The sequence below is a fragment of the Oncorhynchus keta genome, unplaced genomic scaffold (assembly GCF_023373465.1).
Source record: "Oncorhynchus keta strain PuntledgeMale-10-30-2019 unplaced genomic scaffold, Oket_V2 Un_contig_5276_pilon_pilon, whole genome shotgun sequence".
Taxonomy (NCBI): domain Eukaryota; kingdom Metazoa; phylum Chordata; class Actinopteri; order Salmoniformes; family Salmonidae; genus Oncorhynchus; species Oncorhynchus keta.
The window spans coordinates 61,369-86,816 of record NW_026288209.1 but is presented as its reverse complement, the minus strand read 5'-3'; the positions used below and the strand labels follow the sequence as shown (position 1 = coordinate 86,816).

The following is a 25,448-nucleotide window of genomic DNA, read 5'->3' as shown; positions in this document are numbered from 1 at the left end:
ACTGGTCTGGACTCTACTCTGATGTCTGGACTCTACTCTGACTGGACTACTCTGATGTCTGGACTGGACTCTACTCTGATGTCTGGACTGGACTACTCTGATGTCTGGACTGACTCTACTCTGATGTCTGGACTGGACTCTCTGATGTCTGGACTGTACTCTACTCTGATGTCTGGACTGTACTCTGATGTCTGGACTCTACTCTGATGTCTGGACTGATGTCTGGACTGGACTACTCTGATGTCTGGACTGGACTCTACTCTGATGTCTGGACTGGACTCTACTCTGATGTCTGGACTGTACTCTACTCTGATGTCTGATGACTGGACTCTACTCTGATGTCTGGACTCTCTACTCTGATGTCTGGACTCTACTCTGATGTCTGGACTGGACTCTACTCTGATGTCTGGACTCTACTCTGATGTCTGGACTCTACTCTGATGTCTGGATGTCTGGACTCTCTGATGTCTGGACTGGACTCTACTCTGATGTCTGGACTCTACTCTGATGTCTGGACTGGACTCTACTCTGATGTCTGGACTCTACTCTGATGTCTGGACTGGACTCTACTCTGATGTCTGGACTGGACTCTACTCTGATGTCTGGACTGGACTCTACTCTGATGACTGTACTCTACTCTACTGGACTGATGTCTGGACTCTACTCTGATGACTGGACTCTACTCTACTCTGATGTCTGGACTCTACTGATGTCTGGACTGTACTACTCTGATGTCTGGACTGTACTCTACTCTGATGTCTGGACTGGACTCTACTCTGATGTCTGGACTGATGTCTGGACTCTACTCTGATGACTGACTGTCTGATGTCTGGACTCTACTCTGATGTCTGGACTCTACTCTGGACTCTGATGTCTGGACTGGACTGATGTCTGGACTCTCTGATGTCTGGACTGGACTCTGGACTCTGATGTCTGGACTGGACTCTGGACTCTGATGTCTGGACTCTACTCTGATGTCTGGACTCTACTCTGATGATGGACTGGACTCTGTACTCTGATGTCTGGACTCTACTCTGATGTCTGGACTGGACTCTACTCTGATGTCTGGACTCTACTCTGATGTCTGGACTCTACTCTGATGTCTGACTGGACTCTACTCTGATGTCTGGACTGGACTCTACTCTGATGTCTGGACTCTACTCTGATGTCTGGACTCTATGACTGTACTACTCTCTGATGTCTGGACTCTACTCTGATGTCTGTACTCTACTCTGACTGTCTGATGTCTGGACTCTACTCTGATGTCTGGACTGGACTCTACTCTGATGTCTGGACTCTACTCTGATGTCTGGACTGTACTCTACTGATGTCTGGACTCTACTCTACTCTGATGACTGTACTCTACTCTACTCTGATGTCTGGACTCTGATGTCTGGACTCTACTCTGATGTCTGGACTCTACTCTACTCTGATGTCTGGACTCTACTCTACTCTGATGTCTGGACTCTACTCTACTCTGATGTCTGATGACTGGACTGTACTCTACTCTGATGACTGGACTGGACTCTACTCTGATGTCTGGACTGGACTCTACTCTGATGTCTGGACTCTACTGATGACTGTACTGTACTCTACTCTGATGACTGGACTCTACTCTGATGTCTGGACTGTACTCTACTCTGATGTCTGGACTGTACTCTACTCTGATGTCTGGACTGTACTCTACTCTGATGTCTGTACTGTACTCTACTCTGATGACTGGACTGTACTCTGATGTCTGGACTCTACTCTGATGTCTGGACTGGACTCTACTCTCTGATGTCTGGACTCTACTCTGATGACTGGACTCTACTCTGATGTCTGGACTCTACTCTGATGTCTGGACTCTACTCTACTCTGATGTCTGGACTCTACTCTGATGTCTGATGACTGTACTCTACTCTGATGTCTGGACTCTACTCTGATGTCTGGACTCTACTCTGATGTCTGTACTCTACTCTGATGTCTGGACTCTACTCTGATGTCTGGACTGGACTCTACTGATGTCTGGACTGGACTCTACTCTGATGTCTGGACTGTACTCTACTCTGATGTCTGGACTCTACTCTGATGTCTGGACTCTGATGTCTGGACTGTACTCTACTCTGATGTCTGGACTGGACTACTACTCTGATGTCTGGACTGTACTCTACTCTGATGTCTGTACTCTGTCTGTACTCTACTCTGATGTCTGGACTGTACTCTACTCTGATGTCTGGACTCTACTCTGACTGTACTCTGATGTCTGGACTGTACTCTGATGTCTGGACTCTACTCTGATGTCTGGACTCTGATGTCTGGACTCTACTCTGATGTCTGGACTCTACTCTGATGTCTGGATGTCTGGACTCTACTCTGATGTCTGGACTCTACTCTGATGTCTGGACTACTATGTCTGGACTGATGTCTGGACTCTACTCTGATGTCTGGACTCTACTCTGGTCTGGACTCTACTCTGATGTCTGGACTCTACTCTGATGTCTGGACTCTACTCTGATGTCTGGACTCTACTCTGATGTCTGGACTCTACTCTGATGTCTGGACTGTACTCTACTCTACTGATGTCTGGACTCTACTCTGATGTCTGACTGAACTCTGATGTCTGACTGTACTCTGATGACTGGACTCTACTCTGATGACTGGACTGAACTCTACTCTGATGTCTGGACTCTACTCTACTCTGATGACTGGACTGAACTCTACTCTGATGACTGGACTGAACTCTACTCTGATGTCTGTACTGAACTCTACTCTGATGTCTGTACTGAACTCTACTCTGATGTCTGTACTGTACTCTACTCTGATGTCTGTACTGTACTCTACTCTGATGTCTGGACTCTACTCTGATGTCTGTACTGTACTGATGTCTGGACTCTACTCTGATGTCTGTACTGAACTCTACTCTGATGTCTGTACTGAACTCTACTCTGATGTCTGGACTCTACTCTGATGTCTGTACTCTACTCTGATGTCTGTACTGTACTCTACTCTGATGTCTGTACTGAACTCTACTCTGATGTCTGTACTGAACTCTACTCTGATGTCTGTACTCTACTCTGATGTCTGTACTGAACTCTACTCTGATGTCTGTTCTGTCTAAGCTGCTGCATGATGAGTGGGCCAGATATGGAGCCTTCTACAAATACCAACCTGTGGACCTCATCAGGTATCAACATTACTACACGATTACTACATGACATTATCATTGGGTGTCGGCATTACCACATTACCAACAATACTATGTTATAACAACATGACATTATCAGATGCCCACATTACCACAACTATATTACATTATCATCCGGTACCAACATTACAACATTGTTATTTCATTACATTATCACCAGGTGTCCACATTATCGTTACATCATCAGGTACCTACTTTATCATTGCATTATCATCGGGTACTGCATTATTATTGCATTATCATCGGGTACCTACATTATTATTGCATTATCATCAGGTACCTACATTACTATATTACTGCGTTACAATATCATCAGGTACCAGCATTACTACAATGTTACCATATTACTACATTACATATCAGATACCAACATTACTATCACTACATGACATTATCATCAGGTATCAACATTACAATATTACTGCATTACATTATCAGATAACAACATTACAATGCTATTACATTATCATTACATTATCAGATACCAACATTACTATGCTATTACATTATCAGATAACATTACAATGCTATTACATTATCATTACATTATCAGATATCAACATTACAATGCTATTACTACATTACATTATCATCAGGTATCAACATTGCATTATTACTGCATTACATTATCAGATACCAACATTACAATGTTATTACATGATCATTACATTATCAGATAACAACATTACTATGCTATTACATTATCATCAAGTATAATCATTGCATTATTACTGCATTACATTATCAGGTACCAATACTACTATTATTACTACATAGATCATTAGATACCATTATTACTACATTACATTGTCATAATTTTTTACAGAGCAATTTACAGGAACAATTAGGGTTAAGTGCCTTGCTCATGGGCACATTGACCGATTAAAACAATAATAATAATTCTCGCCTGGTCGCCTCAGGGCTTCAAACCAGCGACCTTTCGGTTACTTGCCCAACGCTCTTAATCGCTAGGCAACCTTCTGCCCCCTCATTAGTTACCAACATTGGTAGATTATTACTACATTATCATCATTATTACTAGTGAACCCAAACCCTAACAGCAGCCTCATCAGGTATCAGCACCAGTCTCTATTAGTACATTACAATGCTGCATTATATTAAGGATCACACATCTGACTGCTGATGACCTCTGACTTACAGGAAGTACTTTGGAGAGAAGATCGGTCTGTACTTCGCCTGGCTGGGCGTCTACACTCAGCTGCTCATACCAGCCTCTATGGTTGGGATTATCGTCTTCTGCTACGGCTGTTACACTGTGGATATGGACGTACCCAGGTACACACACACAGACTAGCTAAATGCCAGGTACACACGCGCACACACACACATACACACACACATACACACACACACACACACACACACACACACACACACACACACACATACACACACACACACACATACACATACACATACACATACACACACACACACACACACAGTCATGTCACACACACACACACACACACACACACAGCACACAGACACACACACACAGACACACACACACACACACACACACACAGACCAGCTACACAGGCACACACACTAGTCCTGTCTGTGTGTAGAGGAACCAGACTGGAAACAACAGCTGAACAGGAAATCCCTGGGACCTCATTTAGAAACGTTGTGTATGCACAAAGTATGTCCCAAAACATGCCAGTTTTCAGACTAAAGTTGGCATTTTATAAAAACTGAGAATGTTTTTTTTATCCTCCCTCAAACGTTAGACCATGCGGATGTTTCTGGTGTTTTGAAGTACTGCCAGAAGACGACAGTAGCCTAGTAACCGTATCAGGAATATATAACTAATTCAGAACATCAGCTGAATATAACAGGATGCCACGAGTGAGAAGAATCTGTTTTATCTTTCCAGTAAAATAGAGGCATATTTCCTTCTGTTGAATTAATTTACATGATCACTGTAGATTATAGTCCTTTAAAGAGAGGCCCGTTAGCGGCCGCTATGGTCAGTTAAAGAGAGGCCACACACCCCTATGGTCATTTAAAGAGAGGCCCGTTAGCGGCCCTGTCATTTAAAGAGAGGCCTGTTAGCGGCCGCTATGGTCATTTAAAGAGAGGCCCGTTAGCGGCCCCTACTGGTCATTTAAAGAGAGGCCCGCTGGCCCCTATAGTCATTTAAAGAGAGGCCCGTTAGCGGACCTATAGTAATTTAAAGAGAGGCCCGTGTATGGCCCTATGGTCATTTAAAGAGAGGCCCGTTAGCGGCCCCTATAGTAATTTAAAGAGAGGCCCGTTAGCGGCCCTATAGTAATTTAAAGAGAGGCCCGTTAGCGAATAGTAATTTAAAGAGAGGCCCGTTAGCGGCCCCTATAGTAATTTAAAGAGAGGCCCGTTAGCGGCCCCTATAGTAATTTAAAGAGAGGCCCGTTAGCGGCCCCTAAGTACAAAGAGAGGCCCGTTAGCGGCCCCTATAGTCATTTAAAGAGAGGCCCGTTAGCGGCCCCTATAGTCATTTAAAGAGAGGCCCGTTAGCGGCCCTATAGTCATTTAAAGAGAGGCCCGTTAGCGGCCCCTATAGTCATTTAAAGAGAGGCCCGTTAGCGGCCTCTATGGTCATTTAAAGAGAGGCCATTGATGGTTCTATAGTCATTTAAAGAGAGGCCCGTTAGCGGCCGCTATAGTCATTTAAAGAGAGAGCCCGTTAGCGGCCCTATAGTCATTTAAAGAGAGGCCTATGGTTCTATGGTCATTTAAAGAGAGGCCCGTTATATAGTCATTTAAAGAGAGGCCCGTTAGCTGCCCCTATGGTCATTTAAAGAGAGGCCCGTTAGCGGCCCCTATAGTCATTTAAAGAGAGGCCCGTTAGCGGCCCCTATGGTCATTTAAAGAGAGGCCCGTTAGCGGCCCCTATAGTCATTTACAGAGAGGCCCATTAGCGGCCCCTATAGTCATTTAAAGAGAGGCCCGTTAGCGGCCCCTATAGTCATTTAAAGAGAGGCCCGTTAGCGGCCGCTATAGTCATTTAAAGAGAGGCCATTGATGGTTCTATAGTAATTTAAAGAGAGGCCCGTTAGCGGCCCCTATAGTCATTTAAAGAGAGGCCCGTTAGCGGCCCCTATAGTCATTTAAAGAGAGGCCCGTTAGCGGCCCCTATAGTCCTTTAAAGAGAGGCCCGTTAGCGGCCCTATAGTCATTTAAAGAGAGGCCCGTTAGCGGCCCCTATGGTCATTTAAAGAGAGGCCCGTTAGCGGCCCCTATAGTCATTTAAAGAGAGGCCTGTTAGCGGCCGCTATGGTCATTTAAAGAGAGGCCCGTTAGCGGCCCCTATGGTCATTTAAAGAGAGGCCCGTTAGCGGCCCCTATAGTCATTTAAAGAGAGGCCCGTTAGCGGCCCCTATAGTAATTTAAAGAGAGGCCCGTTAGCGGCCCCTATGGTCATTTAAAGAGAGGCCCGTTAGCGGCCCCTATAGTAATTTAAAGAGGTCCGTTAGCGGCCCCTATAGTAATTTAAAGAGAGGCCCGTTAGTGGCCCCAATAGTAATTTAAAGAGAGGCCCGTTAGCGGCCCCTATAGTAATTTAAAGAGAGGCCCGTTAGCGGCCCCTATAGTATTTAAAGAGAGGCCCGTTAGCGGCCCCTATAGTAATTTAAAGAGAGCCCGTTAGCGGCCCCTATAGTCATTTAAAGAGAGGCCCGTTAGCGGCCCCTATAGTCATTTAAAGAGAGGCCCGTTAGCCCCCTATAGTCATTTAAAGAGAGGCCCGTTAGCGGCCCCTATAGTCATTTAAAGAGAGGCCCGTTAGCGGCCTCTATGGTCATTTAAAGAGAGGCCATTGATGGTTCTATAGTCATTTAAAGAGAGGCCCGTTAGCGGCCGCTATAGTCATTTAAAGAGAGGCCCGTTAGCGCCCCTATAGTCATTTAAAGAGAGGCCATTGATGGTTCTATGGTCATTTAAAGAGAGGCCCGTTAGCGGCCCCTATAGTCATTTAAAGAGAGGCCCGTTAGCGGCCCCTATGGTCATTTAAAGAGAGGCCCGTTAGCGGCCCCTATAGTCATTTAAAGAGAGGCCCGTTAGCGGCCCCTATGGTCATTTAAAGAGAGGCCCGTTAGCGGCCCCTATAGTCATTTACAGAGAGGCCCATTAGCGGCCCCTATAGTCATTTAAAGAGAGGCCCGTTAGCGGCCCCTATGGTCATTTAAAGAGAGGCCCGTTAGCGGCCCCTATAGTCATTTAAAGAGAGGCCATTGATGGTTCTATAGTAATTTAAAGAGAGGCCTTAGCGGCCCCTATAGTCATTTAAAGAGAGGCCCGTTAGCGGCCCTATAGTCATTTAAAGAGAGGCCCGTTATGCCCCTATAGTCATTTAAAGAGAGGCCCGTTAGCGGCCGCTATAGTCAGTTAAAGAGAGGCCCGTTTATGGTCATTTAAAGAGAGGCCCGTTAGCGGCCGCTATGGTCATTTAAAGAGAGCCCGTTAGCGGCCCCTATAGTCATTTAAAGAGAGGCCATTGATGGTTCTATAGTAATTTAAAGAGAGGCCCGTTAGCGGCCCCTATAGTCATTTAAAGAGAGGCCCGTTAGCGGCCCCTATAGTCATTTAAAGAGAGGCCCGTTAGCGGCCCCTATAGTCATTTAAAGAGAGGCCCGTTAGCGGCCCCTATAGTCATTTAAAGAGAGGCCCGTTAGCGGCCCCTATAGTCATTTAAAGAGAGGCCCGTTAGCGGCCCCTATAGTCATTTAAAGAGAGGCCCGTTAGCGCCCCTATAGTCATTTAAATAGAGGCCCGTTAGCGGCCCCTATAGTCATTTAAAGAGAGGCCGTTAGTGGCCCTATAGTCATTTAAAGAGAGGCCCGTAAAGAGAGGCCCGTTAGCGGCCGCTATAGTCATTTAAAGAGAGGCCCGTTAGCGGCCCCTATAGTCATTTAAAGAGAGGCCCGTTAGCGGCCGCTATAGTAATTTAAAGAGAGGCCCGTTAGCGGCCCCTATGGTCATTTAAAGAGAGGCCATTGATGGTTCTATAGTCATTTAAAGAGAGGCCCGTTAGCGGCCCCTATAGTCATTTAAAGAGAGGCCTAATTAGCGCCCCTGTGGTAATGGTTAGCGGCCACTATAGTAATTTAAAGAGAGGCCCGTTAGCGGCCCCTATGGTCATTTAAAGAGAGGCCCGTTAGCGGCCGTATAGTAATTTAAAGAGAGGCCATTGATGGTTCTATAGTCATTTAAAGAGAGGCCCGGCCCCTATAGTAATTTAAAGAGAAGCCCGTTAGCGGCCGCTATGGTCATTTAAAGAGAGGCCCGTTAGCGGCCCTATAGTCATTTAAAGAGAGGCCCGTTAGCGGCCCCTATAGTCATTTAAAGAGAGGCCCGTTAGCGGCCCCTATAAAAGAGAGGCCCGTTAGCGGCCGCTATAGTCAGTTAAAGAGAGGCCCGTTAGCGGCCGCGGCCGTATGGTCATTTAAAGAGAGGCCCGTGATGGTCAGAGGCCCGTTAGAACTGGCTGTGTCATTTAAAGAGAGGCCCGTTAGCGGCCCATTTAAAGAGAGGCCCGTTATAGTCATTTAAAGAGAGGCCATTGATGGTTCTATAGTAATTTAAAGAGAGGCCCGTTAGCGGCCCCTATAGTCATTTAAAGAGAGGCCCGTTAGCGGCCCCTATAGTCATTTAAAGAGAGGCCATTGATGGTTCTAAAGAGAGGCCCGTTAGCGGCCCCTATAGTCATTTAAAGAGAGGCCTAATTAGCGGCCCCTGTGGTAATTTAAAGAGAGGCCCAGTTTTAAAAGAGGCCCGTTAGCGGCCCTATAGTCATTTAAAGAGAGGCCCGTTAGCGGCCCCTATAGTCATTTAAAGAGAGGCCCGTTAGCGGCCCCTATAGTCATTTAAAGAGAGGCCCGTTAGCGGCCCATTTAAATAGAGGCCCGTTAGTCATTCATTTAAATAGAGGCCCGTTAGAGCCGCTCTATGGTCATTTAAAGAGAGGTCCGTTTAGCGGCCCTATAGTCATTTAAAGAGAGGCCTGTTAGCATTTAAAGAGCCCCTATAGTCATTTAAAGAGAGGCCCGTTAGCGGCCCCTATAGTCATTTAAAGAGAGGTCCGTTAGCGGCCTCTATAGTCATTTAAAGAGAGGCCCGTTAGCGGCCCCTATAGTCATTTAAAGAGAGGCCCGTTAGCGGCCGCTATAGTAATTTAAAGAGAGGCCCGTTAGCGGCCCCTATGGTCATTTAAAGAGAGGCCATTGATGGTTCTATAGTCATTTAAAGAGAGGCCCGTTAGCGGCCCCTATAGTCATTTAAAGAGAGGCCCATTAGCGGCCCCTGTGGTAATTTAAAGAGAGGCCCGTTAGCGGCCACTATAGTAATTTAAAGAGAGGCCCGTTAGCGGCCCCTATGGTCATTTAAAGAGAGGCCCGTTAGCGGCCCTATAGTAATTTAAAGAGAGGCCATTGATGGTTCTATAGTCATTTAAAGAGAGGCCCGTTAGCGGCCCCTATAGTAATTTAAAGAGAAGCCCGTTAGCGGCCGCTATGGTCATTTAAAGAGAGGCCCGTTAGCGGCCCCTATAGTAATTTAAAGAGAGGCCCGTTAGCGGCCCCTATAGTCATTTAAAGAGAGGCCCGTGTTTTGGGTGTTTTGCGTTACTATTTAAGGAAGAGGGACATGAAGATGGGGGTAGTAAGGGGTAGTAAGGGGTAGTATCTGGGGTATGTATCCTCCTGTTGAGGACTTGAGGCGTCTGTTTCTCAAACTAGACACTCTAATGTACTTGTCCTCTTTCCCAGTTGTGCACCGGGGCCTCCCACTCCTTTCTATTCTGGTTAGGGCCAGTTTGCGCTGTTCTGTGACGGCAGTAGTACAAGATCTTCAGTTTCTTGGAAATTTCTCACATGGAATAGCCTTAATTTCTCAGAACAAGAATAGACCGACGAGTTTCAGAAGAAAGTTCTTTGTTTCTGACCATTTTGAGCCTGTAATTGAACCCACAAATGCTGATGCTTTGTGAGTTAGCAGTCTGTAAAGAAATGGTGCACGCAGATATTTGGTGTTCAAGTTACTCAGTGGTTATAAATGAGGCCCCGGGTGTCTAGAACATTCCAAGTCGGGGTTGGGACCCCTATTGGAGGCACAGGGGAACTGCAGTGGAGTCCCCACATACAAAATGTACCTTTTATTGTTGCGAAAGAAAAATGTGTGTGTGTGTAGCCTGGAGATGTGTGATAAGCAGCAGAACTTCACTATGTGTGTGTGTGTGTGTGTGTGTGTGTGTGTGTGTGTGTGTGTGTAGCCTGGAGATGTGTGATAAGCAGCAGAACTTCACTATGTGTCCTTTGTTTGTGTGTGTAGCCTGGAGATGTGTGATTAGCAGCAGAACTTCACTATGTGTCCTCTGTGTGACGGTGTGTGTGTGTGTAGCCTGGAGATGTGTGATAAGCAGCAGAACTTCACTATGTGTCCTCTGTGTGACGGAGTGTGTGACTACTGGCACCTGTCCACCGCCTGTGGCACCGCCCGAGCATCTCACCTGTTCGACAACCCAGCCACCGTCTTCTTCGCTATCTTCATGTCCCTCTGGGGTATGTATTAACGTTCTGTTACCCCTTACTGCCCCTTACTACCCCTTACTACCCCCATCTTCATGTCCCTCTGGGGTATGTATTAACGTTCTGTTACCCCTTACTACCCCTTACTACCCCTTACTACCCCCATCTTCATGTCCCTCTGGGGTATGTATTAACGTTCTGTTACCCCTTACTACCCCTTACTACCCCCATCTTCATGTCCTCTGGGGTATGTATTAACGTTCTGTTACCCCTTACTGCCCCCTTACTATCTTCATGTCCCTCTGGGGTATGTATTAACGTTCTGTTACCCCTTACTGCCCCTTACTACCCCTTACTACCCTTACTACCCCCATCTTCATGTCCTCTGGGGTATGTATTAACGTTCTGTTACCCCTTACTACCCCTTACTACCCCTTACTACCCCCATCTTCATGTCCCTCTGGGGTATGTATTAACGTTCTGTTACCCCTTACTACCCCTTACTACCCCTTACTACCCCCATCTTCATGTCCCTCTGGGGTATGTATTAACGTTCTGTTACCCCTTACTACCCCCATCTTCATGTCCCTCTGGGGTATGTATTAACGTTCTGTTACCCCTTACTGCCCCTTACTACCCCTTACTACCCCTTACTGCCCCTTATGTATTACTGCCCCTTACTGTTACTGCCCCTTACTGCCCCTTACTGCCCCTTACTACCCCTTACTACCCCTTACTACCCCATCTTCATGTCCTCTGGGGTATGTATTAACGTTCTGTTACCCCTTACTGCCCCTTACTGCCCCTTACTACCCCTTACTACCCCATCTTCATGTCCCTCTGGGGTATGTATTAACGTTCTGTTACCCCATACTACCCCTTACTGCCCCTTACTGCCCCTTACTACCCATTTACATTTACATTTAAGTCATTTAGCAGACGCTCTTATCCAGAGCGACTTACAAATGTGCATACACCTTATGACAACCAGTGGAACAGCCACTTGCATCTAAATCTTGTTGGGGGAGAGTAGGGGGGTGAGAAGGATTACTTACCCTTACTTACCCCTAGGTATTCCCTTACTACCCCTTACTGCCCCTTACTACCCCCATCTTCATGTCCCTCTGGGGTATGTATTAACGTTCTGTTACCCCTTACTACCCCCATCTTCATGTCCCTCTGGGGTATGTATTAACGTTCTGTTACCCCTTACTACCCCATACTGCCCCCTTACTACCCCCATCTTCATGTCCCTCTGGGGTATGTATTAACGTTCTGTTACCCCCGTACTACCCTTACTGCCCCCATCTTCATGTCCCTCTGGGGTATGTATTAATGTTCTGTTACCCCTTACTACCCCTTACTGCCCCTTACTGCCCCTTACTACCCCCATCTTCATGTCCCTCTGGGGTATGTATTAACGTTCTGTTACCCCTTACTACCCCTTACTACCCCCATCTTCATGTCCTCTGGGGTATGTATTAATGTTCTGTTACCCCTTACTACCCCTTACTGCCCCCATCTTCATGTCCCTCTGGGGTATGTATTAACGTTCTGTTACCCCTTACTACCCCTTACTGCCACTTCCCACCCTTACTAACCCCATCTTCATGTCCCTCTGGGGTATGTATTAACGTTCTGTTACCCCTTACTACCCCTTACTGCCCCTTACTACCCCTTACTACCCCCATCTTCATGTCCCTCTGGGGTATGTATTAACGTTCTGTTACCCCTTACTGCCCCTTACTACCCCTTACTGCCCCTTACTGCCCCTTACTGCCCCTTACTACCCCCATCTTCATGTCCCTCTGGGGTATGTATTAACGTTCTGTTACCCCTTACTGCCCCTTACTGCCCCTTACTACCCCCATCTTCATATCCCTCTGGGGTATGTATTAACGTTCTGTTACCCCTTACTACCCCTTACTGCCCCTTACTGCCCCTTACTACCCCATCTTCATGTCCTCTGGGGTATGTACTAACGTTCTGTTACCCCTTACTGCCTTACTGCCCCTTACTGCCCTTACTACCCCCATCTTCATGTCCCTCTGGGGTATGTATTAACGTTCTGTTACCCCTTACTACCCCTTACTACCCCTTACTGCCCCTTACTACCCCCATCTTCATGTCCCTCTGGGGTATGTATTAACGTTCTGTTACCCCTTACTACCCCTTACTACCCCTTACTGCCCCTTACTGCCCCCATCTTCATGTCCCTCTGGGGTATGTATTAACGTTCTGTTACCCCTTACTGCCCCTTACTACCCCCATCTTCATGTCCCTCTGGGGTATGTATTAACGTTCTGTTACCCCTTACTGCCCCTTACTGCCCCTTACTACTGGGGTACTGCCCCTTACTGCCCTTACTGCCCCTTACTGCCCTTACTGCCCCTTACTGCCCCTTACTACCCCCATCTTCATGTCCTCTGGGGTATGTATTAACGTTCTGTTACCCCTTTAATGCCCCTTACTACCCCTTACTACCCCCATCTTCATGTCCCTCTGGGGTATGTATTAACGTTCTGTTACCCCTTACTGCCCCTACTACCCCCATCTTCATGTCCTCTGGGGTATGTATTAACGTTCTGTTACCCCTTACTATCCCTTACTGCCCCTTACTACCCCTTACTACCCCCATCTTCATGTCCCTCTGGGGTATGTATTAATGTTCTGTTACCCCTTACTGCCCCTTCCTGCCCTTACTGCCCCTTACTACCCCCATCTTCATGTCCCTCTGGGGTATGTATTAACGTTCTGTTACCCCTTACTGCCCCTTACTGCCCCTTACTACCCTTACTACCCCCATCTTCATGTCCCTCTGGGGTATGTATTAACGTTCTGTTACCCCTTACTACCCCCTTACTACCCCCATCTTCATGTCCCTCTGGGGTATGTATTAACGTTCTGTTACCCCTTACTACCCCTTACTACCCCTTACTGCCCTTACTACCCCATCTTCATGTCCTCTGGGGTATGTATTAACGTTCTGTTACCCCTTACTACCCCTTACTGCCCCTTACTACCCCATCTTCATGTCCCTCTGGGGTATGTATTAACGTTCTGTTACCCCTTACTACCCCTTACTACCCCCATCTTCATGTCCCTCTGGGGTATGTATTAACGTTCTGTTACCCCTTACTGCCCCTTACTACCCCTTACTACCCCCATCTTCATGTCCCTCTGGGGTATGTATTAACGTTCTGTTACCCCTTACTGCCCCTTACTGCCCCTTACTACCCCCATCTTCATGTCCCTCTGGGGTATGTATTAACGTTCTGTTACCCCTTACTGCCCCTTACTACCCCCATCTTCATGTCCCTCTGGGGTATGTATTAACGTTCTGTTACCCCTTACTGCCCCTTACTACCCCCATCTTCATGTCCCTCTGGGATATGTATTAACGTTCTGTTACCCCTTACTACCCTTACTACCCCCATCTTCATGTCCTCTGGGGTATGTATTAACGTTCTGTTACCCCTTTACTGCCCCTTACTACCCCTTACTACCCCCATCTTCATGTCCCTCTGGGGTATGTATTAACGTTCTGTTACCCCTTACTACCCCTTACTACCCCCATCTTCATGTCCCTCTGGGGTATGTATTAACGTTCTGTTACCCCTTACTGCCCCTTACTACCCCTTACTACCCCCATCTTCATGTCCCTCTGGGGTATGTATTAACGTTCTGTTACCCCTTACTGCCCCTTACTACCCCTTACTACCCCCATCTTCATGTCCCTCTGGGGTATGTATTAACGTTCTGTTACCCTTACTACCCCTTACTACCCCCCCCCATCTTCATGTCCCTCTGGGGTATGTATTAACGTTCTGTTACCCCTTACTACCCCTTACTACCCCCATCTTCATGTCCCTCTGGGGTATGTATTAACGTTCTGTTACCCCTTACTGCCCCTTACTGCCCCTTACTGCCCCCTACCCCCATCTTCATGTCCCTCTGGGGTATGTATTAACGTTCTGTTACCCCTTACTACCCCTTACTGCCCCTTACTGCCCCTTACTGCCCCCCCATCTTCATGTCCCTCTGGGGTATGTATTAACGTTCTGTTACCCCTTACTGCCCATACCCTTACTACCCCTTACTACTAACCCCATCTTCATGTCCTCTGGGGTATGTATTAACGTTCTGTTACCCCTTACTACCCCTTACTGCCCCTTACTGCCCCTTACTACCCCCCATCTTCATGTCCCTCTGGGGTATGTATTAACGTTCTGTTACCCCTTACTGCCCCTTACTGCCCCTTACTGCCCCTTACTACCCCTACTACCCCCATCTTCATGTCCTCTGGGGTATGTATTAACGTTCTGTTACCCCTACCCCTTACTGCCCCTTACTACCCCTTACTACCCCCATCTTCATGTCCCTCTGGGGTATGTATTAACGTTCTGTTACCCCTTACTACCCCTTACTGCCCCCATCTTCATGTCCCTCTGGGGTATGTATTAACGTTCTGTTACCCCCCTTACTGCCCCTTACTGCCCCTTACTACCCCTTACTACCCCCCATCTTCATGTCCCTCTGGGGTATGTATTAACGTTCTGTTACCCCTTACTACTACCCCCATCTTCATGTCCCTCTGGGGTATGTACTAACGTTCTGTTACCCCTTACTACCCCTTACTGCCCCTTACTACCCCCATCTTCATGTCCTCTGGGGTATGTATTAACGTTCTGTTACCCCTTACTACCCCTTACTGCCCCTTTACTACCCCCATCTTCATGTCCTCTGGGGTATGTACTAACGTTCTGTTACCCTTACTGCCCCTTACTGCCCCTTACTGCCCCTTACTACCCCCATCTTCATGTCCCTCTGGGGTATGTATTAACGTTCTGTTACCCCTTACTGCCCCTTACTACCCCCCCCATCTTCATGTCCCTCTGGGGTATGTATTAACGTTCTGTTACCCCTTACTGCCCCTTACCCCTTACTGCCCCTTACTACCCCCATCTTCATGTCCCTCTGGGGTATGTATTAACGTTCTGTTACCCCTTACTACCCCTTACTGCCCCCCCCATCTTCATGTCCCTCTGGGGTATGTATTAACGTTCTGTTACCCCTTACTGCCCCTTACTACCCCCTTACTACCCCCACTCTTCATCTTCATGTCCCTCTGGGGTATGTATTAACGTTCTGTTACCCCTTACTACCCCTTACTACCCCTTACTGCCCCTTACTGCCCCTTACTACCCCCATCTTCATGTCCCTCTGTGGTATGTATTAACGTTCTGTTACCCCTTACTACCCCTTACTGCCCCTTACTACCCCCATCTTCATGTCCCTCTGGGGTATGTACTAACGTTCTGTTACCCCTTACTACCCCTTACTACCCCTTACTACCCCTTACTACCCCTTACTACCCCCATCTTCATGTCCCTCTGGGGTATGTATTAACGTTCTGTTACCCCTTACTACCCCTTACTACCCCCATCTTCATGTCCCTCTGGGGTATGTATTAACGTTCTGTTACCCCTTACTACCCCTTACTACCCCCATCTTCATGTCCCTCTGGGGTATGTATTAACGTTCTGTTACCCCTTACTACCCCTTACTGCCCCTTACTGCCCCTTACTACCCCCCTTACTCTCTTCATGTCCCTCTGGGGTATGTATTAACGTTCTGTTACCCCTTACTGCCCCTTACTACCCCCATCTTCATGTCCTCTGGGGTATGTATTAACGTTCTGTTACCCCTTACCCCTTACTGCCCCTTACTACCCCTTATCTCTTCATGTCCCTCTGGGGTATGTATTAACGTTCTGTTACCCCTTACTACCCCTTACTGCCCCTTACTGCCCCTTACTACCCCATCTTCATGTCCCTCTGGGGTATGTATTAACGTTCTGTTACCCCTTACTACCCCTTACTACCCCCATCTTCATGTCCCTCTGGGGTATGTATTAACGTTCTGTTACCCTTACTGCCCCTTACTACCCCCATCTTCATGTCCCTCTGGGGTATGTATTAACGTTCTGTTACCCCTTACTGCCCCTTACTGCCCCTTTACTACCCCCCATCTTCATGTCCCTCTGGGGTATGTATTAACGTTCTGTTACCCCTTACTACCCCTTACTGCCCCATCTTCATGTCCTCTGGGGTATGTATTAATGTTCTGTTACCCCTTACTGCCCCTTACTGCCCCTTACTGCCCCCTACATCTTCATGTCCCTCTGGGGTATGTATTAACGTTCTGTTACCCCTTACTGCCCCTTACTGCCCCTTACTACCTACCCCATCTTCATGTCCCTCTGGGGTATGTATTAACGTTCTGTTACCCCTGCCCCTTACTGCCCCTTACTACCCCTTACCCCCATCTTCATGTCCTCTGGGGTATGTATTAACGTTCTGTTACCCCTTACTACCCCTTACTACCCCCATCTTCATGTCCTCTGGGGTATGTATTAACGTTCTGTTACCCCTTACTGCCCCTTACTACCCCCACTCCCCCATCTTCATGTCCCTCTGGGGTATGTATTAACGTTCTGTTACCCCTTACTGCCCCTTACTGCCCCTTACTACCCCTTACTACCCCCATCTTCATGTCCCTCTGGGGTATGTATTAACGTTCTGTTACCCCTTACTGCCCCTTACTGCCCCTTACTACCCTTACTACCCCCATCTTCATGTCCTCTGGGGTATGTATTAACGTTCTGTTACCCCTTACTACCCCTTACTACTTTACTACCCCCATCTTCATGTCCTCTGGGGTATGTATTAACGTTCTGTTACCCCTTACTGCCCCTTACTACTTACTGCCCCTTACTACCCCCATCTTCATGTCCCTCTGGGGTATGTATTAACGTTCTGTTACCCCTTACTGCCCCTTACTACCCCCATCTTCATGTCCCTCTGGGGTATGTATTAACGTTCTGTTACCCCTTACTGCCCCTTACTACCCCTTACTACCCCCATCTTCATGTCCCTCTGGGGTATGTATTAACGTTCTGTTACCCCTTACTGCCCTTACTTTACTACCCCTTACTACCCCCATCTTCATGTCCCTCTGGGGTATGTATTAACGTTCTGTTACCCCTTACTGCCCCTTACTACTACCCCTTACTACTTTACTATCTTCATGTCCCTCTGGGGTATGTATTAACGTTCTGTTACCCCTTACTGCCCCTTACTACCCCTTACTACCCCCATCTTCATGTCCCTCTGGGGTATGTATTAACGTTCTGTTACCCCTTACTGCCCCTTACTACCCCCCATCTTCATGTCCCTCTGGGGTATGTATTAACGTTCTGTTACCCCTTACTACCCCTTACTACCCCTTACTACCCCCATCTTCATGTCCCTCTGGGGTATGTATTAACGTTCTGTTACCCCTTACTGCCCCTTACTACCCCTTACTACCCCCATCTTCATGTCCCTCTGGGGTATGTATTAACGTTCTGTTACCCCTTACTACCCCTTACTGCCCCCTGCCCCTTACTACCCCCATTACATGTCCCTCTGGGGTATGTATTAACGTTCTGTTACCCCTTACTACCCCTTACTACCCCTTACTACCCCCATCTTCATGTCCCTCTGGGGTATGTATTAACGTTCTGTTACCCCTTACTGCCCCTTACTACCCCTTACTACCCCCATCTTCATGTCCCTCTGGGGTATGTATTAACGTTCTGTTACCCCTTACTACCCCTTACTACCCCTTACTACCCCCATCTTCATGTCCCTCTGGGGTATGTATTAACGTTCTGTTACCCCTTACTGCCCCTTACTGCCCCTTACTGCCCCTTACCCCATCTTTCATGTCCCTCTGGGGTATGTATTAACGTTCTGTTACCCTTACTGCCCCTTACTGCCCCTTACTACCCCCATCTTCATGTCCCTCTGGGGTATGTATTAACGTTCTGTTACCCCTTACTGCCCCTTACTGCCCCTTACTACCCCTTACTACCCCCATCTTCATGTCCCTCTGGGGTATGTATTAACGTTCTGTTACCCCTTACTGCCCCTTACTGCCCCTTACTACCCCCATCTTCATGTCCCTCTGGGGTATGTATTAACGTTCTGTTACCCCTTACTACCCCTTACTACCCCCATCTTCATGTCCCTCTGGGGTATGTATTAACGTTCTGTTACCCCTTACTACCCCTTACTGCCCCTTACTACCCCCATCTTCATGTCCCTCTGGGGTATGTATTAACGTTCTGTTACCCCTTACTGCCCCTTACTACCCCCATCTTCATGTCCCTCTGGGGTATGTATTAACGTTCTGTTACCCCTTACTACCCCTTACTACCCCTTACTACCCCCATCTTCATGTCCCTCTGGGGTATGTATTAACGTTCTGTTACCCCTTACTGCCCCTTACTACCCCTTACTACCCCCATCTTCATGTCCCTCTGGGGTATGTATTAACGTTCTGTTACCCTTACTACTACCCCTTACTACCCCTTACTACCCCCATCTTCATGTCCCTCTGGGGTATGTATTAACGTTCTGTTACCCCTTACTGCCCCTTACTGCCCCATCTTCATGTCCCTCTGGGGTACTATTAACGTTCTGTTACCCCTTACTACCCCTTACCCCCTCTTCTTCATGTCCCTCTGGGGTATGTATTAACGTTCTGTTACCCCTTACTACCCCCATCTTCATGTCCCTCTGGGGTATGTATTAACGTTCTGTTACCCCTTACTGCCCCTTACTGCCCCTTACTACCCCCATCTTCATGTCCCTCTGGGGTATGTATTAACGTTCTGTTACCCCTTACTACCCCTTACTACCCCCATCTTCATGTCCCTCTGGGGTATGTATTAACGTTCTGTTACCCCTTACTGCCCCTTACTACCCCTTACTACCCCCATCTTCATGTCCCTCTGGGGTATGTATTAACGTTCTGTTACCCCTTACTACCCCTTACTGCCCCCATCTTCATGTCCCTCTGGGGTATGTATTAACGTTCTGTTACCCCTTACTACCCCTTACTGCCCCCATCTTCATGTCCCTCTGGGGTATGTATTAACGTTCTGTTACCCCTTACTACCCCTTACTACCCCCATCTTCATGTCCCTCTGGGGTATGTATTAACGTTCTGTTACCCCTTACTACCCCTTACTACCCCTTACTACCCCCATCTTCATGTCCTCTGGGTATGTATTCTGTTAACGTCCCACTGTTACATGTCCCCTTACTATTAACCTGTTACCCCTTACTACCCCAGCCTACCCCCATCTTCATGTCCCTCTGGGGTATGTATTAACGTTCTGTTACCCATCTGCCCGTCTTACTACCCACTACCCCTTACTACCCCCATCTTCATGTCCCTCTGGGGTATGTATTAACGTTCTGTTACCCCTACTACCCCCGTACTACCCCCATCTTCATGTCCCTCTGGGGTATGTATTAACGTTCTGTTACCCCTTACCCGTCCTTACCCCCTTACTACCCCCTTACTACCCCCATCTTCATGTCCCTCTGGGGTATGTATTAACGTTCTGTTACCCCTTACTGCCCCTTACTACCCCCATCTTCATGTCCCTCTGGGGTATGTATTAACGTTCTGTTACCCCTTACTGCCCCTTACTACCCCTTACCAGCCCTTCTACCCCATCTTCATGTCCCTCTGGGGTATGTATTAACGTTCTGTTACCCCTTACTGCCCCTTACTACCCCTTACTAGCCCCATCCATGTCCTCTGGGGTATGTATTAACGTTCTGTTACCCCTTACACCCCGTCTTACCCCTTACCCCCATCTTCATGTCCCTCTGGGGTATGTATTAACGTTCTGTTACCCCTTACTACCCCTTACCCCTTACATCTTCATGTCCCTCTGGGGTATGTATTAACGTTCTGTTACCCCTTACTACCCCCCACTACCCCATCTGTCCCTCTGGGGTATGTATTAACCCGTTCTGTTACCCCTTACCACCCGTACTACCCCCCTTACTACCCCCATCTTCATGTCCCTCTGGGGTATGTATTAACGTTCTGTTACCCCTTACTACCCCTTACTACCCCTTATCTTCATGTCCCCTGGGGTATGTATTAACGTTCATGTTACCCTCCTGCCCCAGTCAGTAGCCCCCATCTTCATGCCCTCTGGGGTATGTCATTAACGTTCTGTTACCCTTACTAGCCCTTACTAGCCCCATCTTCATGTCCCTCTGGGGTATGCCCGTCAGCCAGCCCCGTTAGCCCGTCATCCCCCGTCACTAGTCCCAGCCCGTCTTCATGTCCCTCTGGGGTATGTATTAACGTTCTGTTACCCCTTACTGCCCCTTACTACCCCCATCTTCATGTCCCTCTGGGGTATGTATTAACGTTCTGTTACCCCTTACTGCCCCTTACTACCCCCCCTTCATGTCCCTCTGGGGTATGTATTAACGTTCTGTTGCCCCTTACCCCCTTACTACCCCCATCTTCATGTCCCTCTGGGGTATGTATTAACGTTCTGTTACCCCTTACTGCCCCTTACTACCCCTTACCCCCCATCTTCATGTCCCTCTGGGGTATAGCCCGTATTAACCCGTCAGCCAGCCCCTTACTGCCCCTTACTGCCCCTTTGCTACCCCATCTTCATGTCCCTCTGGGGTATGTATTAACGTTCTGTTACCCCTTACTAGCCCCTTAGTCTTCTTCAGCCAGCCCTCTGGCCAGCCCGTAGTTACCCCTTACTAGCCCCATCTTCATGTCCCTCTGGGCCATGTATTAACGTTCTGTTACCCCTTACTACCCTTACTGCCCCTTACTGCCCCTCACTACCAGCCCATCTTCATGTCCCTCTGGGGTATGTATCAACGTTCTGTTACCCCCGTACTGCCCCTCATCTGCCCGTACCCCCTTACTACCCCTTACTACCCCCATCCATGTCCCAGCCCGTCTGGGCCCGTATGTATTAACTTCTGTTACCCCTTACTACCCCTTACTACCCCCATCTTCATGTCCCTCTGGGGTATGTATTAACGTTCTGTTACCCCTTACTACCCCTTACTACCCCCATCTTCATGTCCCTCTGGGGTATGCCCGTTAGCGCCCTGTTACCCCCCATCTTCATGTCCCCTTATGTAGCGTTCTGTTACCCCTTACTCCCGTCCAGCTAGCCCGTCAGCCCCTTACTACCCCCCCCCATCTTCATGTCCCTCTGGGGTATGTAGCCCGTTCTGTTACCCCTTACTGCCCCCGTACTACCCCTTACTACCCCTTACTACCCCCCATCTTCATGTCCCTCTGGGGTATGTAGCCCGTTCTGTTACCCCTTACTGCCCCTTCACTAGCCCTTACCAGCCCCCCAGCCATGTCCCCCCATCTTCAGCCCCTTTCTCCCCCCCCCCATCTTCCAGTCCCTCTGGGGTATGTATTAAGCCTGTTACCCACTACCCCTTACTACCCCCATCTTCATGTCCTCTGGGGTATGTAGCCCCCCAGCCCCTACTAGCCCGTCTCCCCCGTACTACCCCCATCTTCATGTCCCCAGCTGGGCCCGTATGTATTAACGTTCTGTTACCCCTTACTAGCCCCTTACTGCCCCTTACTACAGCCCATCTTCATGTCCCTCTGGGGTATGTATTAACGTTCTGTTACCCCTTACTGCCCCTTACTGCCCCAGCCACCCCCATCTTCATGTCCCTCTGGGCCATTAACCCGTCTGTTACCCCTTACTGCCCCTTACTGCCCCTTAGCCCCCATCTTCATGTCCCTCTGGCCCATGTATTAACGTTCTGTTACCCCTTACTGCCCTACTACCCTTACTACCCCCATCTTCATGTCCCTCTGGGGTATGTAGCCCCTGTACCCCTGTCTACCCCCGCATCAGCCCCTTACCAGCCCCTTACAGCCCCTTACCAGCCACCAGCCCGTTACTACCCCATCTTCATGTCCCTCTGGGGTATGTATTAACATTCTGGTAGCCCTTACACCCCCCACTACCCCTTACCAGCCCCTTACCAGCCCCTTACTAGCCCCCATCTTCATGTCCCTCTGGGGTATGTATTAACGTTCTGTTACCCTTACTACCCCTTACTACCCCCATCTTCATGTCCCTCTGGGGTATGTATTAACGTTATTTTACCCCTTACTGCCCCTTACTACCCCCATCTTCATGTCCCTCTGGGGTATGTATTAACGTTCTGTTACCCCTTACTGCCCCTTACTACCCCTTACTACCCCATAGTACCGCCCCCTCCTGTCCATCAGTCTGTATGTCAGCCAGTCAGCTAGCTAGTCATCCCATCAGCCAGCCAGCTTGTCAGCCAGCCCGTCAGCCAGCCAGCCAGCCGTCCCGTCAGCCGACCTGCCGCCCCGTCAGCCAGCGAGACACCCCTTCAACCAGCGAGCCATCCTGCCAGCCAACCTGCCAGCCAGCCCATCAGTCAGTCAGTCAGCCAGCCCGTTAGCCAGCTCGCCCGTCAGCCAGGCCGTCAGCCAGCCAGCCCGTCAGCCAGGCCGTCAGCCAGCCCGCCCGTCAGCCAGCCAGCCCGCCAGCCAGCCCGTCAGCCAGCCAGCCCATCAGTTAGCTAGCCCTTCAGCTAGCCCGTCACCCATCCCGTCACCCATCCCGTCATCCAGCCCGTCATCCAGCCCGTCAGCCAGCCCGTCAGCCAGCCCGTCAGCCAGCCCGTCATCCAGCCCGTCATCCAGCCCGTCATCCAGCCCGTCAGCCAGCCCGTCAGCCAGCCCGTCATCCATCCCGTCATCCAGCCTGTCATCCATCCCGTCATCCATCCCGTCATCCAGCCCGTCATCCAGCCCGTCATCCAGCCCGTCATCCAGCCCGTCATCCAGCCCGTCATCCATCCCGTCATCCATCCCGTCATCCATCCCGTCATCCAGCCCGTCATCCATCCTGTCACCCAGCCTGTCACCCAGCCTGTCACCCAGCCTGTCACCCAGCCTGTCACCCAGCCCGTCATCCAGCCCGTCAGCCAGCCCGTCAGCCAGCCCGTCCGTCAGCCCGTCAGCCAGCCCGTCAGCCAGCCCGTCAGCCAGCCCGTCAGCCAGCCCGTCAGCCAGCCCGTCAGCCAGCCCGTCATCCAGCCCGTCAGCCAGCCCGTCATCCAGCCCGTCAGCCAGCCCGTCAGCCAGCCCGTCAGCCAGCCCGTCAGCCAGCCCGTCATCCAGCCCGTCATCCAGCCCGTCATCCAGCCCGTCAGCCAGCCCGTCAGCCAGCCCGTCATCCAGCCCGTCATCCAGCCCGTCAGCCAGCCCGTCATCCAGCCCGTCATCCAGCCCGTCATCCAGCCCGTCAGCCAGCCCGTCATCCAGCCCGTCATCCAGCCCGTCATCCCCGTCAGCCCGTCATCCAGCCCGTCATCCAGCCCGTCAGCCCGTCAGTCCAGCCCGTCAGCCAGCCCGTCAGCCAGCCCGTTATCCAGCCCGTCATCCAGCCCGTCAGTCCAGCCCGTCATCCAGCCCGTCAGCCAGCCCGTCAGCCAGCCCGTCAGCCAGCCCGTCATCCAGCCCGTCATCCAGCCCGTCATCCAGCCCGTCATCCAGCCCGTCATCCAGCCCGTCATCCAGCCCGTCAGGACTCAGTCAGCCCGTCAGTCAGCCCGTCAGCCAGCCCGTCAGCCAGCCCGTCAGTCAGCCCGTCAGTCAGCCCCGTCAGCCAGCCCGTCAGCCAGCCCGTCCAGCCAGCCAGCCCGTCATCCAGCCCGTCATCCAGCCCGTCAGCCAGCCCGTCATCCAGCCCGTCATCAGCCCGTCAGCCAGCCCGTCAGCCAGCCCGTCAGTCAGTCAGCCCGTCAGCCAGTCAGCCCGTCAGCCAGTCAGCCCGTCAGCCAGCCCGTCAGTCAGCCCGTCAGCCAGCCCGTCAGCCAGCCCGTCATCCAGCCCGTCAGCCAGCCCGTCAGTCAGCCCGTCATCCAGCCCGTCAGTCAGCCCGTCATCCAGCCCGTCAGTCAACCCGTCAGTCAGCCCGTCATCCAGCCCGTCATCCAGCCCGTCAGCCAGCCCGTCATCCAGCCCGTCAGTCAGCCCATCAGCCAGCCCATCAGCCAGCCCGTCTGTGGGGGGCCAGGTCTGCGTATTATTAGACACAGTAGGACCTCTGGGATGTAACCAGAGTGTAACCCCCCCGCTGCTCTGCTAACACGGTCTCAGGTTTCCTCTGCTAGAGATGGTGGACTCATATTCACATGTCTGTGATCATGTCTGTGATCATGTCTAAGTCTGTGTGTGTCTGTGTGTGTAGTTGCGACGTTCCTGGAGCACTGGAAGCGTCGTCAGATCAGTTTGAACCACAGCTGGGACCTCACAGGACTAGAGGAAGAGGAGGTAAACACCATTACATATAACACCCCACAGGACTAGAGGAAGAGGAGGTACACACCATTACATATAACACCTCACAGGACTAGAGGAAGAGGAGGTACACACCATTACATATAACACCCCACAGGACTAGAGGAAGAGGAGGTACACACCATTACATATAACACCCCACAGGACTAGAGGAAGAGGAGGGACACCATTACATATAACACCACACAGGACTAGAGGAAGAGGAGGGACACCATTACATATAACACCCCACAGGACTAGAGGAAGAGGAGGGACACCATTACATATAACACCCCACAGGACTAGAGGAAGAGGAGGTAGAGGAAGAGGAGGGACACCATTACATATAACACCCACAGGACTAGAGGAAGAGGAGGTACACCATTACATATAACACCTCACAGGACTAGAGGAAGAGGAGGGACACCATTACATATAACACCTCACAGGACTAGAGGAAGGAAGGAAGAGGTAAACACCATTACATATAACAC

General features: G+C 49.7%; 1 protein-coding gene across 1 annotated transcript in view; it reads left to right on the top strand.

The window, feature by feature from the left end:
- LOC127925203 (anoctamin-1-like) overlaps positions 1–25,448 on the top strand; it is a gene marked incomplete at both ends in the record, with an annotated part of 103,149 nt that overhangs the window by 20,586 nt on the left and 57,115 nt on the right. The window contains 4 exons of the mRNA XM_052510090.1: positions 3,102–3,166; positions 4,349–4,483; positions 10,586–10,746; positions 24,866–24,948. Of these exons, the coding sequence (XP_052366050.1) occupies positions 3,102–3,166; positions 4,349–4,483; positions 10,586–10,746; positions 24,866–24,948 (444 nt within the window). The remainder of the gene's footprint in view (positions 1–3,101; positions 3,167–4,348; positions 4,484–10,585; positions 10,747–24,865; positions 24,949–25,448) is intronic.